General features: G+C 36.9%; 1 protein-coding gene across 1 annotated transcript; it reads left to right on the top strand.

Annotated features, from left to right (window-relative positions):
* The first annotated feature begins 1,249 nt into the window (after positions 1 to 1,249).
* On the top strand, positions 1,250 to 13,810 carry LOC120634382 (spermatogenesis-defective protein 39 homolog). The gene is made up of 11 exons (XM_039904904.1): positions 1,250 to 1,446; positions 1,633 to 1,777; positions 2,436 to 2,620; positions 4,103 to 4,239; positions 5,500 to 5,527; positions 5,857 to 6,007; positions 6,166 to 6,302; positions 8,295 to 8,384; positions 10,806 to 10,961; positions 12,179 to 12,304; positions 13,190 to 13,810. Exons 1-11 carry the CDS (start codon positions 1,378 to 1,380, stop codon positions 13,208 to 13,210), a joined length of 1,245 nt encoding a protein of 414 aa, XP_039760838.1. The 5' UTR covers positions 1,250 to 1,377; the 3' UTR covers positions 13,211 to 13,810.
* The last annotated feature ends 981 nt before the right edge of the window (positions 13,811 to 14,791 follow it).

The following is a 14,791-nucleotide window of genomic DNA, read 5'->3' as shown; positions in this document are numbered from 1 at the left end:
GCAACTTCTAAGCGATAGGTTCAATTCAAATAATTTAAAAAGGAATTTTCAGGTATATTATCAAAATTATTATTTATATAACTATTTAGTTTGATAAGGATTAATATCATGATAGGAATGTCAACATCTTACCATTATACCCGTGTTTGAAAGAAAAAATATAAAAAAGCAGTTATTGTGACTTAACCATAGCAATTAGACATACAGCCTCGCGGATTATTTTCTAGATAATCACGATTACTTTAAACATATAGTACATTATCTTTATGTCATAACTCATTACTGTTGATTAGAACTTAACTTCGAAATCTTAGCTACTAACGTACAATAGGTATAAAACTTGTAACGTAATTGTGTTTCATAATAAACAGTTATTATTTGAGATTACAAATGGGATTGTTAATGTGAGTTTCCCAATCATTAAATTGGCTGTAATATAACTATGTTTGTTATGCTGACCGGGAGCTCTACTGGCTTTCGCCGTGAAAGCTTTTTTTAATGGTAGGTATAATAATATAATAAAAATGTTATGTCTGCCTATCTGTCGTAGGAATACATAATTATAAAGAAGTATTAATTTTCCACTGTGCAGCTTCAGAATGCAAACGCTTACAATTAAACGCTATATATATAAATATATAGCGGGCTAAAAGTACCCACGGTAGTCCAATTATTACCCTACAATTTTTACAATTGAATTTTAATTCATTATGGTATTGTTAGTACATTGAATTAGAATATCGTTTCTCGCATTTCATCTACATTAAAACAATGTCACTCAGCCAGTAAGTAACATTTTTAAAAGTTTGTAGTTACTGACGAATACTTTGGCTACTTTAACAAAATGATGGCAGTTGATACGAGTAGTTGACATTTTGTTTGTCAGTGCATGGTGACCACTAGTAAGAATAAAACCATACAACTTGTAGTTAGGATTTTAAAGTCTAAGGCATACATAACGCTTTACATAACGACGAAGTTCAATGACAACGAAGTCAGACGGCTTGTAAGAATTGATACGTTTCGTCGTACAGTTCGTCATGTCAATTGTTTTTATATTGAAACAATGAATATCGTTCAAAAATATATATTTACAGAAAAGTATTATCGATATGTTTTCTGTATCCTACAACTGTCTGTTTGTGAAGAGCAGTATCATATTAATCTTGGCTGTACGTTGTAACATACCTTTGCCGGTTCCCTACTTCCGTATGGACAATAATAAAGTAATAAAGTCATGTTTAGTCTGTGGTGAAGATTCAAACGTCAGAAATTCACAATAAAGTTTTTGGTTTGTTTACAAATTACTAAATAATAAGTATCCCTCAGTTTTGATCAAATATTTTTTATTGCTTACTCAAATGAGACTATTTTGACATGGACGACGATGACTACTGGAATACGAGCGAGACGAAAGCTAAGGCTTTCAGTTTCGACGATGATGTCGTAAGATTTTTACCAACCTAGATTTTTAATATAACAGAACTACCGATCTGACTAAGCTGACTAAGCTAACTAAGCTTACAGTGATGTGAACGCATGTACCATTTACAAAGCTACCTTTAAATCGTTATAAACATGGAATAACATCATGTTTCAGAATAGTACAGTAAAGTGAGCTTACTTTTACAGTTGTCGCCACAAGAAATACTAGCAATAGGTCAGAAATCTTACCCTGGGCAGAACAATGAGAGTGTCATCAATACTAGTATCAGCAATGCAAAAACACAACTGCTGCCATTGTCTAGTTTGGTCTCGCCTAAAGTTTTGGACTTGAGTAAGTTGCTATTATATTTTTTTATCCCACTACAATTTAGCCCTTGACTTGAAAGTAATGATGCAGTCCAAGATGAAAGCGGAAAGACCATTAGGGAGAATGGAACTTATATTAAACCCATATCCCTAATCGGTTTCTACGCGTACAGGAACGCCAAGTCGCTTAGCGGCACGTCTTTTAGCTCCTAACTGGCCACGACCGAAGCTTCCCATCAGACCAGTCTATAGAAAATTCAGAAATAATAAGTTTCCAAATTGCCCCTTTTGGGAATCAAACCCAGGACCAAAACCAGCGCTCACTGCTACGCCAGTGCTATTGTCAAAATATTCGATATATATATTGCACGTTAGTGCTTACTCTAATCGAAATTGGAGCTAAGGGGAGAGTTGTATGCCCGTTTTCACTAATGACAAGGCAATGGATAAATAAGTATCCAATGCCTAATCTAAGGAGATACCTAGACATACATCATCAGTTTACCAATAGTTTTCACCTAAAAGTTGTTGTAACGTTTTTTTCTATAGACCTCACCTAAATCATTAGGCATTTGAGGTGCATGCTAGGAATAGAACCCCTCAAAAGTGTAGTGGAAGTCATATCCACTGGGCTATCACCGCTTCTGCTTTAGTCTGGTTTAATGATCCATAACTGATTCCAGTTGTTCTTGCACAATCCGGAAAAGACCCCAACATTAGAACAGAGACTGAGCAAAATGTGGCGGTGACAATAAAAAGACTGGTGCTGGGTCGCAGTGTATCGCTGCGTTGTCACAGGAGCCTGAAGAGTAAAACAGAATTGCTTGATGGTGCGGTGGCTGTAGGCGATGGCAATGCTATAATAACTGTAAGTATGCTTTTTAAGGGCGGGGCATATTTCCGATACAGAAACGATTAGCTTTTTTCTCTGGAGCTATTAGTAAGGAGTTCTTGTCATTGTTGTATCTTTCGAATAGCAACAGATGCTGCGGCCGACCCTCACACCGTATCGTTACGTAGGGTACCTAAATGTTTGATCGCCCTCGCAACTTTTACAAATTACAAATCAACATCTGAAATTCCGTGTGATGACGGCTGATCAGAATACAGTATTTGAAGAGATTTTTGAATATGAATTATAAATCAAAATTTAACTAACCTAACCCTAACCCTTACTTTCAATATCTTTCAATATCAATATGGACCCCAACTACGTACAACAAGCGAAGCGCTTACGTGCGGAAACTGCCCAGAGAGAAGAAGAATATGGACCCCAATATCCTTCGAGCTACATAGCTCGTAGAACGATGGACGTTGGGTTCTTAAAGTGCTGGAATGGCGATCCCGCACCGGTAAACGTAGCGTAGGTCGGCCCCCATCGCGGTGGACAGATGACAACAGGCGAGTAGCTAGGAGCCGCTGGAGCGACCCAGGACCGTTGTTTGTGGAACTCCCTACAAAAGACCTGTGTCCAGCAGTGGACGCCAATTGGTTGAGATGATGATGATGATGATGAAGCTTTTTAAGACAGCTGGCGAAGTACTACCGCTATGTTTATTACAGCCGCTAAGCTGGAATGCAATGCTGTTTTCTGGTCTGAAGGGTGTGGTTGCCATTTAATTACGGGCACATAAGTCTTAGCTCCTATGCTTCAGGTGATGTTGATGGACACAGGACAGTTTAAAAGATGTGTTCCTTGCATGCCCAGCTTTGGTTTAGCCTTGGTAGTGGCTGGTATGTCAATTATTAATTACCAACGGTAACGGATTCATATGAATTATGATGATGATGAAACAGTAGGTTGGATGGTGTGCCAAATTCCAGTCAAATTGGTTCTGTGATTGTGGCGTGAAGGAGAGACTTTTCCCTTCATAATATTAGTGTGGGTTCAGTTTTATATGAAATGCCTTACTAATATTATAGGTACAAAAGTGTGTTTGCTTTTCGTTTGTCCTTAGGGCGTAACCTAACTAATCAATCAATTAACTTGAGTTTTTGGCATGGAACTAGTTCAAAGGACGGAGAGTAACATAGACCTACTTTTTAGCCCATGAATACTGTAATGAATGGGGACAACTGCTAGTATTGTAATAAATATTCAAACAAGTCCAGTGGCGTGCACTTCATACATGCACAAAAGTATGAAGTGCACGCCACTTATCTTATATATGAAATATATACGAAATTATCTTATATCACTCGTATTGGAGGCGAATTTTTCCATTTTATGCCATGTACCTAATAATTTTATGAAGGTCACCAACTCTGCACGCCACTGAACAAGTCCAAAGAAAAAAAAAACTAATTTTTCCCGCATAATGGTGGACATGAGTTTTTCTTTTTTTTTTAGGTGGTGCTATTCTTAATTCAAACCTTAAACAAAAAGCTCGTATACGAATTACTATCGGCGCGCCCTTTAGCTCTAAACCACTATATTAGTTTTCTACAGACAGAAGGAAAAGTGTCTGAGCTTACTGATCTACTAACGTGAGTATGAAACCAAATTAAGGTTTCTTCTTTCTTGCCGGCTTCTTCTCGGTAGAATCTGCCTTCCGAACCGTTGGTGGAGTCACTACCCACAGAAGTAGTCTTATAAACAATATATGTGTAAACAAAACAATCTTTTTTGTTACATTTTAGTGCAAAATTATTTTAAACTTATTTGATTTCTATTCTCACTCTAGAAAATCTCTTTTTATTTTGTTTGTTTTTATTTATTTTATCGCACCTTTTTTATATTTTTTAACCATAAGTATTACTCTTAAAAGTAATGAAAAGATTGTTTACATTAAGGTTTACATTAAAAGACAAGGGAGAAAAAATTTAGAATACCTTGTTAGCCTTGTCCTTAACATATGCGTTTAAAGCTAGATTCAATTGCTTATAAAAGCTACACTAAAAACAGTACATCAGCTTAAAACGTTAATCAATAAAAAAATTCAAAAGTTTTTTTGGGTTATGCTATGGTCGGAACGAGGATATTAGTTTATTTACAAGGTATTTCAATGATTTCTGAATTAAATTGTCAAATTATAATTCAAAATTCATTTATTGTATATATTACAGGTTAGATTAGGTATAATGAAGTTTCAATATATATATAGCCTTTGGGCATGCAACAATCACCAACGATTATTAAAAGCGAACGAAAATGATTTCAAACTAGAACATGAAGTGATATATTTATTATATTTATAAAAATAATATAATGTGCTTTAAAATTTATGACATTATTTTATAACCCCCGAAAAATTGTTTTTGTTTATTTTCGTTTGTAAGGTTAATTAGTTTGGAGGGTTCTTAGCTATGTTTAATGAAAATCAGACCAAGATGGCTGCGACCATAAAATAGCGAATTACATTTTTCGACTTGACTTGACTAGTAGAATAATGTACACTATATTGTAAAGGAATGAGGAATTTAACTGATGAAATGAGAACACAAAACTTTTAAAATAATTTTATGTCTGGGTTATTTTTTTAATTTAAATTCAGTCCAAGATGGCTGCAACCATAAAATAGCGAATTACATTTTTCGTCTTGACTTGACTAGTAGAATAATGAACACTATATTGTAAAGAACTGAGGAATTTAACTGATGAAATGAGAACACAAAACTTTTAAAATTATATTCTGCCGGGGGTTATTTTTTAAATTTAAATTTAATTTAACAATTATTAAAATTAAAAAAATTATTTTCTTAATATAATCGTTATTAACTTTTAATAATTGTAAATATATTTTTCAGGATGCTCGGGCGGAGTCCAGACGCTGCAGTTAGTATTATTTCTTTAGTTTAGTTTAGGTACTACTTATGGAATTTTACTTTTTTAGTTTTCCTAATCCTAAGGTTGCCTGGCAGAGATCGCTACTTGGCGATAAGGCCGCCTTTTGTATCCTTTACGTACTTGAAGTATCTGTTCTTTTTTTTTGAAGTTATACTTCTTTTGGCGCGTATTATAATATATTAACAAATTTGCAAACGCGCCTTTAAACGTAAAACGTCAAAAATACGTCAAACACGAAAGGGCTCTGGCAACTTTGTGGTAAGAACTCTTGCTTCAGAAATTTCTGTTTGTGAATTTGAGTTTTCCTTTCATTTAAGATATACCAGTTTCAACACATAATTAAAACTCAAGGTAACGGAGTGGATGGGCTACTGAGAAAGTTGAATAATTTATTGTCAAACCATTTCAAGCAACCCGGCGTTGACGCCCACCAGGCCAAAATGGTGACCGACTATGTTAAACTGTTGGGTGAGATTAATTTGTTTACTTATTCATTTAATTTTTTTTTATATATATACTAGCTTTTGCTCGCGACTTCGTACGGCTTGGCTCGTTAACTATTTTTAATCTTACCATGGGAACTATTTGAGAGATAATTTAAATGCTAAAACTGTCTTTATTCGTAGAATGGCAGAAATGCACCAACAATCCGGAGTTGAGCAACAAATCAACACTGCACTGCTTGGCGTATTGTTGTGCGCAGCACTGGCACGAGGGCGCTGGCAACATGATGTCGCCGCTCACGCTTTGCCAACGACAACAGGTGGGTGTCCCTTCCTTTCACCCACCAACTACCACTCGTAAACTAAATAATTGCAATAAAAATACATTAAACCGTTGCTCCGTTGCTGCGTGAACGAAGGCAAAACCAAGCAACACACCTTCGAATTCATATCAAGAGTGAATAGGTATTTTCTAGGCAAGCGCGTTCCACCTTAGGCTGTATCATCAGTCTCCTTTCGCAATCTCTTATATATTTTAAGTCTGTAACATAAACTTTACTTAATTTTAATTATTAATTATTGATCATTGTAGTTTTTTTTTATTTTATTTTTTACATTAATATTTATAAAACAAAAAAATTTATGACGTTGATAAGTGCTGTAACTATAGCCTAAATTGAATAAAGATTTGATTGGTTGATTAAATGAGAAGGTTAAGGCCGTAGTCCACCACGCTGGCCCAGAGCGGATTGGTGGACTTCACACACCTTTGAGAACATTATGAAGAACTCTCTCATGCATGATATTTTAATTGCTTAAAAAAGTTAGAGGTGCGTGCTGGGACTCGAACCCCCGAAAGTGAAGTCGAAGTCCTACCCGCTGGGCTATCGCCGCTTCATTTTATTCACCGTTAAGTCTCATTTACCTGCAATTACACCAGCAACCACGCCCTTCAGACCGGAACACAGCATTGCAACAATGCTGCTAAGCGCCAGAAATAACCATGGCGATAGTACTTTCCCGGACGAGCTCGGTCACAAGAAATAAAAATATTGGTTGTCTGTAAAGTCGGCTTACTGACGATAGTTGAACGTGACAACGTCGTAAGAAAATACCGATGGAATGGTTGCATTTTTCAAAAGAAAATTTTAATTTTATTTGTTTGATAGATATTATCGTTGATATAAACAATTGACACCACATTCACTTTTCACTGCACTTCATCCTTGCCGAAAACATGTAAATGTATTATTGTATAGAAGCTGTCCACGCGGACGCATCGCTCACTCAAGTAGGAGAGAGACAGATGTCGAACGTGGAGGCCGACTGTGCCTCTTTGTCGCTCGTTCCGCGCTCTCGCTTGCACTTCAAGCCTTGAATGGAACGCCTCAGAGCGAGGTAACGCCGCATACGTCATGTTTTTTCGTGCGTGCAGCCGGCTCCATCGAATTATAAGACGTTGTCACGTCAAAAATATATATATACTACGACAATACACACACCGCCATCTAGCCCCAAAGTAAGCGTAGCTTGTATCTAGCGTGGGTACTAAGATGACTGATGAATATTTTTATGTATAACTAGTTGTACCCTGCCACGCTTCGCTGTGGCACATTTTTATGCAATGGTTGAGAAATGAGAAACAAAACAAAGAATACATTACATTTAAGTTTAATTTTGCAATATTTGTACAATACAATATTTTTTGTTTTTACACTGTCTGCGTAGATATAAAGACTCGCGAATATGTGACTGATGCAAAAAATAGATAAAAACAATCCTTTATGCGTATATTATATCATGCTAAAATTTCAGCTCGATCGGTGCAGAACTTTTTGAGTTTTTGAATCGTACACAAACCAACATAACATTTTTATATATTTAGTTATACATAAATACTTAGAATATGCATATAAACACCCAGACACTGAAAAACATTCATGCTTAATACACAAATATTTAAGCCCACAACTGGGCTCAGCAAACAGGGTAGCTGCAAACTGCACCAATCGGCCGTTCAGAAGAATTGATGTAGGCATCAATTCTTCTGTTTTTAAAAACCTTAGTGATACGCATCGGAAACGTGGATAAGCCAGGGCACTCGAAATGCGAAGAAATAGTCAAACCCACAGAGTGATATCCAGAGATCTTCGTCGACCAGTTGCAACGATCCATCGCAGTAGCCAACGGTTCAGGGAGACCGGTACTTATGGTGAGAAGAGCAGGAGGACAAAGCAGAAAAAGATCCTCGCGAACGTGGATAAAAAGTAAAGTGGATAGAAAAAAACGTAAGGATTTTATTTATTTTACAGGTACCCCCCGTGCAATATGACTGGGTGCTTCTTAATGTACATGGCGACTCCAACAAATGGGATATCGTTGAATCTATGTTCACAAAGAAAGTGAGTATCATCGAAAGTAAAACGACATAGCTGAGAGAACGGATCTGTTTTGTTGTACTCTGACTGAACTCACAAAGGTTGCTTTGTGGTGCATTTGCTACACTGGTAAAGTTTAGTGTGTAGGTAGGCATCAGTATCTACGCTAGTGCATTAGGTAATTCCTGTAAACTAGTCGTAAGTTGGAAATAAATAAATAAAATAAATAAATTCTACGTGCCGTTGAAGTAAACTACGATTGGTATGGAATCGAGAGAACGCCATCTAGTTTAAAAAAAAATACTACGACAATAAAAATACATCACCTAGGCACCTATAGGCACCTAGCCCCAAAGTACTAAGATATATATAAGCTGATGCATATTATATATATAATTGGAATCTCGGAATCGGCTCCAACGATTTTCATGTAATTTAGTATACAGGGGGTTTCGGGGGCGATAAATCGATCTAGCTAGGATTCATTTATAGAAAATGGCATTTTATTAATGTTTTATCGATAAATATATATCTCTCTCTCTACGTCGTGTTCCTCATTGCTGAGGGTCGTGACCCCTTCCACTAACAACTTTTTGGACGATTTTGTGCCATTTGACTCGGCTTTGAGCAACGTTTAAAGCCGTATGCACTTTGGTGTCGAGAGCACTGCGGATTTGATCCGACCAACGAATCGGGCTACGTCCTCGAGGTCTCTTTCCTTCCACTTTGCCAGCTTAAAATTACAAGAAGGCTATCAACCACCTGTCTTAAGACGATTCTCGAGTACTTCGGTCACATTGCCAGAAGAGATGGAGACAATCTTGATAAATATATATCTTAATATATATAAATCTCCTGTCACGATGTTTGTCCGCGATGGACTCCTAAACTACTTAACCGATTTTAAATTAAATTAACACACCGTGAGCAGTCTGGTCCAACTTAAGAGATAGGATATCTTAGATCTTTAATTAATTATAGTCGCAATTTTATTTTATTGCAAATTATTTGTCTATAATTAATTGACAGTCACATGTTATATACATACTACTATACTCATTTGAGGCTTAGCGATACTGAATACTTTAAAAACAATATCAAACGCAGACGAAGTCGCGGGCAACAGCTAGTATATATATATATATATATATATTATATATATAATTCTATCTAGGATCTAGCTAGGATTCATTTATGTTGGAATCTCGGGCAAAATATCCTTTTAGATAGATTCTGGTGCGTGCGATGCGTGAACGGTAAACGTTACGCCAAACGAAGGAAGTATGTAGTAAGTATATCGGAATTTTCGGAATTGTCGTTTCTTTAAAGTTCTATAAAACAGTCCGCGACAATATACGAATTTTTTTTTAAGTCGGCTCATTCGCGGACGAAGTCGCGTCCGCTAGTTATGAATATATTATTCATAAATACTTTTCATAAAACGGAGATAGCTCAGTGGTTAGGACTTCGGTTTCAATTTCGGGGGGCCGAGTTCGAATCCAAGCAATTAATGAATGAATTGCTTCAACGGTGAAGAAAAACATCGTCAGGAAACCTACATGCCTGAGGATTTTCCATAATGTTCTCAATGGCGTGTAAAGTCCACCAATCCGCACTGGGCCATCGTGGTGGACAACGGACTAAACCTTTCTCATTGTGGCAGGAGACCCGTGACTTTTAATATACAGATAAGCACCCAGACACAGAAACATTCGCACAAACATTTTCCAGTAGTAGGAATCAAATCCACCGCCTTGGACTCAGAAAGCAGGATCGTTGCCCACTGCGCCACTGCGTAATGTATGTATGCCTTAAGGCTGTCACATACATTACTAGTATACCGAATTGGCACTAGATGGCGCTTTGGTCTGAGTGCAGTACCTACACGCCAACCTAACCTAACCTAACTTGTTTATCTCGCACACGAAAGGTTGCCTGGTAGATAATGCTTTGGCAATAAGTCCGCCCTTTTGGAAACCGTTTTTTTTTGTGCGATAAAGTGAATAAATAAATAAAAAAAACCCGAATTGGAGCAAGGTGGGTCTTTGCTCTAAAACCAGCTCTACGAGAAGCGGTGCCGTTGCCCTAATAAGTGGGACATTAATGGGTTAGACTAAGAGAAAAATCAGTGGCATATCTTAGAATATTTAAATGTAAAATATAACATAGAAGTGAGTTTTTGGCGAAAACTAAATTCGTCAACTTAAAACTAAAGCTACGAGGGTTCCAAACGCGTCCTGCTCTAAGAAGAAGCCCACAACAAACTTAGCCGGGTGTTTTTTTTTGTTATCACCATCTCACACTGTCCTTTAAAATTATTAGAAGAGCAACCTGGTTAGAGCAATCATTCACAACCAAGCTTTTTTATCGATTTGTTGTCCTTTGTACTATAATAGGACTTTTCTATAAGCTTACGTTTAATATCATCTTCAAATCTTTTTCCAGGATTGGCTCGGCCGTACAACCGTGTCATCTAACATACCGATGGAGACATTGCTGGCGAGGTTAAGCGAGTTGGCGGCCAGTAAACAAATGTTGGCCACCTGCCTCAACAAGCTGCCAAGCTCCGACGACAGATTGAGGCTTGCGCAGAAATACAAGGTAAGCCTTAAGAATATACAACTTGTAACCGAATTACGGAATAATGGTGAAGGATTCATAAGTATCCCTATCTCTCCTTCCCTACTAATATTATAAATGTCAATGTAAGTTTGTTTGTTACGGTTTCACGCAAAAACTACTTAACCGATCCTCATGAAACTTTGTACACATATTCTTGGAAGTGTTAGAAGTGATATAGGATACTTTTTATCCCCGACATTGAACTCGGTTCCTTTGGGAGAGGGGATGAAAGTGTTTAACGATTTTACATAACTCCGACAAATTATAACCGATTTAAATAATAATTTTTGTATTATAGAGGTTATAATGTGTTTAATTTTGCCTAAACTGTGTAGATGTGATAAATGTGGTTGGAGATAGAGGACAGAACTCCTCAGCGGACAGCAGCAAACCCCTGATTTAAGGCGATACTGAATACTTTAATTTTTTTTAGAACTACAACTTAATTGAATGCCACATCCAAAAACAAAATCGAACTATTGAAGATAAAAGACCGACACGCGCGTAGTACCTACGCTACGCTACCTAATAAAGGGGCAGTGTCACATGGTTTTAATTTTGCATGTGATGTTACAGCTGTATCTCATTTCTATCAGTAAAAACTATACAGTGGTTTACTCAAAAACTATTAGGCTTTCGGTTTCACAGATAAGTCTCAGAGACAGGACATAATGTACCTCTAAAGCCTGTGCAGTATTATTTCGAGTTTTATTTACACGTTGTATAGACAGTACTAAGTATTTTTATAATTTTTTTTTATAAGTGTTTTTACCTACACTTGGGGGAATTATCAATTTTATAAATTTAAAATGCATATAAAAAATTTCGGAACCGACAGGATTCGAAACTGTGACTCTCGGGCAATCGCGTGTCATTGTAATATGGACCTTTGAAGGTGTAGATCGAAACTGCAACGTTTCGTACTAGATGACGCTACGGTCGCTATAAAACTGTTGTGAAAGGCATGTACTAATTTTCGGCAGCGACGGTAGGTGAGCCGTAGCTTAATTGGTGAAAGCGCTCAGGCCGCGATTGCCCGAGAGTCGCAGGTTCAAATCCTGTCGGTCCCGAAAATTTTAATATGCGTTTTAAATTTATAAAAGTACTAAGTATAATTGCTTCTGAGCTCTAGGAATTTAATAACCAATTAGTTTTAAAGCTTAAATATAAATTGCCTTGTACATTGTCCGTGGCAGGTCCATTCCGTGGTAATAGAAACTCTGGCGAAGCAAAAGGACAGAACTACCCTCACAAACTACAAAATGACCTTGAGCCCGCAGTCTGAGGAATATATACTGGCTGAAAACACACTCAGAAACTCCGTAAGAAAGAACTATATTTTTTTATAATGTGTGCAGATTACGGGACTTGCCGAGACGTGGTATAAGCGCATTTATTACTGCGAGATTATTAAACAATAGGCATAATGGGATTGGAATGGGAGTTAGTTAGGTCCAGTGGTTAGGACTTCGACTTCTATTTTGGGGGGCTTCTTAGTTTTCTGAGTTATGTGCGTTTTGAGCAATTAAAATATCATTTGCTTCAACGGTGAAGGAAAACATGTAAGGAAACCTGCATGCCTGGGAGTTCTCTATAATGTTCTCAAAGGTGTGAAGTCCACCAATCTGCATTTGGCGAGCGTGATGGACTACCGCCTTAACCCCTTCTCATTGTGACGATGTGTACGGCATTGTGTGATATAATGAAGATGATCCCCAAAACTTTTTTTTATAATACTTGAATCATGTACATACCCTCAGATGAATATAATATTTAACGATTCTTCGTAACTAACATTATTAATCGAATAGTTGAAAATTGTTCTGAAAACTCGACATTTTGGGTACTATAAATAAATAAATAAATAAATAAATATATACACACATCGCCATCTTGTACCAAAGTAAGCGTAGCTAAGATAACTGATGAATAATTTTTTTGAATAATTAACATTATTACTTATAATATACCCGGACACTAAAAAACAGTCATGTTCATCACACAAATATTGTCCAGTTGTGGGAATCGAAACCACGGCCTTGGACTCAGAAAGCAGGGTCGCTGCCCACTGCGCCAATCGGCCGTCGACTATAATTTCTGGAATCCAAAATGTGGTAGGAAAAAGCACTTAAGAAGGTTACTCTGTTCAAAATAATATAGTTAAGTAAAGAAATAATACACCAAATAATATTTTTTTTTCTTTGCAGTCTATAAAATGGAAGAACTGATACCTAGTATGTCTGTGTTCCTGCATGATATTAATATTATATAATTTATCAATGGGAGGCATATGGTATGAAGGAGCGATGGATTTTTGGTGTCCCAAGTTGATGGAATGGCGAGAAGACAAATGTTGTTTTTTATAAATTATTATAAAAAAATCATATACCCCGATTATATCCCCTGAGAAGGCATAAAAAGAAGACTAATCAAGAAGATTATCCACGTATATTATTTGGTTGTGCAATGCTCGGAGAGTAAATAAAAATGTGGGAGAAAATAATTTTTTATGGTCCTTACCAGACGAAGAGAAAAAGGTGTTGAAAACCAAAAGAGAAGTCTGACCTTGACGTACTTTAGTTGCTACATCATCAGCATCATCATATCAACCATTTACGGACCCACTACAGGGTTCGGGTCTCCCCCCACAATGGGAAGGGGCTAAGGCTTTAATCCACCACGCTGGCCCAGTGCGGATGGGTGGACTGGCGTGACACACACCTTTGAGAACATTATCGAGAACTCTTAGGCATGCAGGTTTCCTCACGATGTTTTCCGTCCCCGTTTAAGCACATGATATTTTCAATTGCTTAAAACGCATATAACTTGACGGCCGAGTGGCGCAGTGGGCAGCGACCCTGCTTTCTGAGTCCAAGGCCGTGGGTTCGATTCCCACAACTGGAGAGTGTTTGTGTGATCAACATGAATGTTTTTCAGTGTCTGGGTGTTTATCTGTATATTATAAGTATTTATGTGTATTATATTCATAAAAAAATATTCATCAGCTATCTCAGTACCCATAACACAAGCTACGCTTACTTTGGGGCTAGATGGCGATGTGTGTATTGTCGTAGTATATTGAATTTATTGAAATCGAAGTCCTACCCACTGGGCCATCACTGCATCAAACAGCAAACATACATACATACATAACAGTAAACCACTATCAAGCCTGAAATAGAACTATTAATGACCTAGTGCTGTAATGAAGGAATAAAACCGAGTAATTCCGTAGAGATTTTAAAAGAGGACTCACTCAACGAGGCCGTTTTGCCGAGACTTTTGTATTATTTCTCTCTAATTTGCGACGAAATATTAAACTTATTTATTAAATAAACTGTGTTTATTAAAGTTTTTTATTTTACCTGTAGCCTTAGTACAAGATTTGCGCGCTCGCAATCGAACAGTAGCTTTCGAGTCTCGAAACGATTTAAGAATCGGAGTAAAATAGATCCAATCGTCATACTGTTAAAGCTCAAATTTGCTTACAATTATTCTTCAGCTCAGGCTTTTGTAAAATAAAAATTCAGGTAAAAATCATTGGCCATAATAAAAGCTACAAAATAATTTCTGAAGAGAAGCATTCCAAGAAGTTTATGGGTAAAACAATGAAACAACGTACTGATACAAAAAAAAATTATTTAATCGAGACATAAATACGACACGTAAAACTCAACGACTACATTTTGTTAAAATGCAAAAGAGCAATACAGTGTTTGCGAAAAGATGTTAAGATGCACAGCTGAACAGGTATATTATCATTCCATATTGCCCAAGAAAATATTGCTAAACTACGAGTACTTAAAAGT

This window comes from Pararge aegeria, chromosome 23 (assembly GCF_905163445.1).
Source record: "Pararge aegeria chromosome 23, ilParAegt1.1, whole genome shotgun sequence".
NCBI lineage: Eukaryota > Metazoa > Arthropoda > Insecta > Lepidoptera > Nymphalidae > Pararge > Pararge aegeria.
This window is presented reverse-complemented; position numbering and strand designations above follow the sequence as displayed.

Coding starts and splice junctions, on each gene's coding strand:
- LOC120634382 (XM_039904904.1), top strand. CDS start 1,378: ATGGACGACGATGACTACTGGAATACGAGCGAGACGAAAGCTAAGGCT. Junction 4,240..5,499: donor GAGCTTACTGATCTACTAAC/GTGAGTATGAAA, acceptor TATATTTTTCAG/GATGCTCGGGCGGAGTCCAG. Junction 5,528..5,856: donor GGCGGAGTCCAGACGCTGCA/GTTAGTATTATT, acceptor CTTTCATTTAAG/ATATACCAGTTTCAACACAT.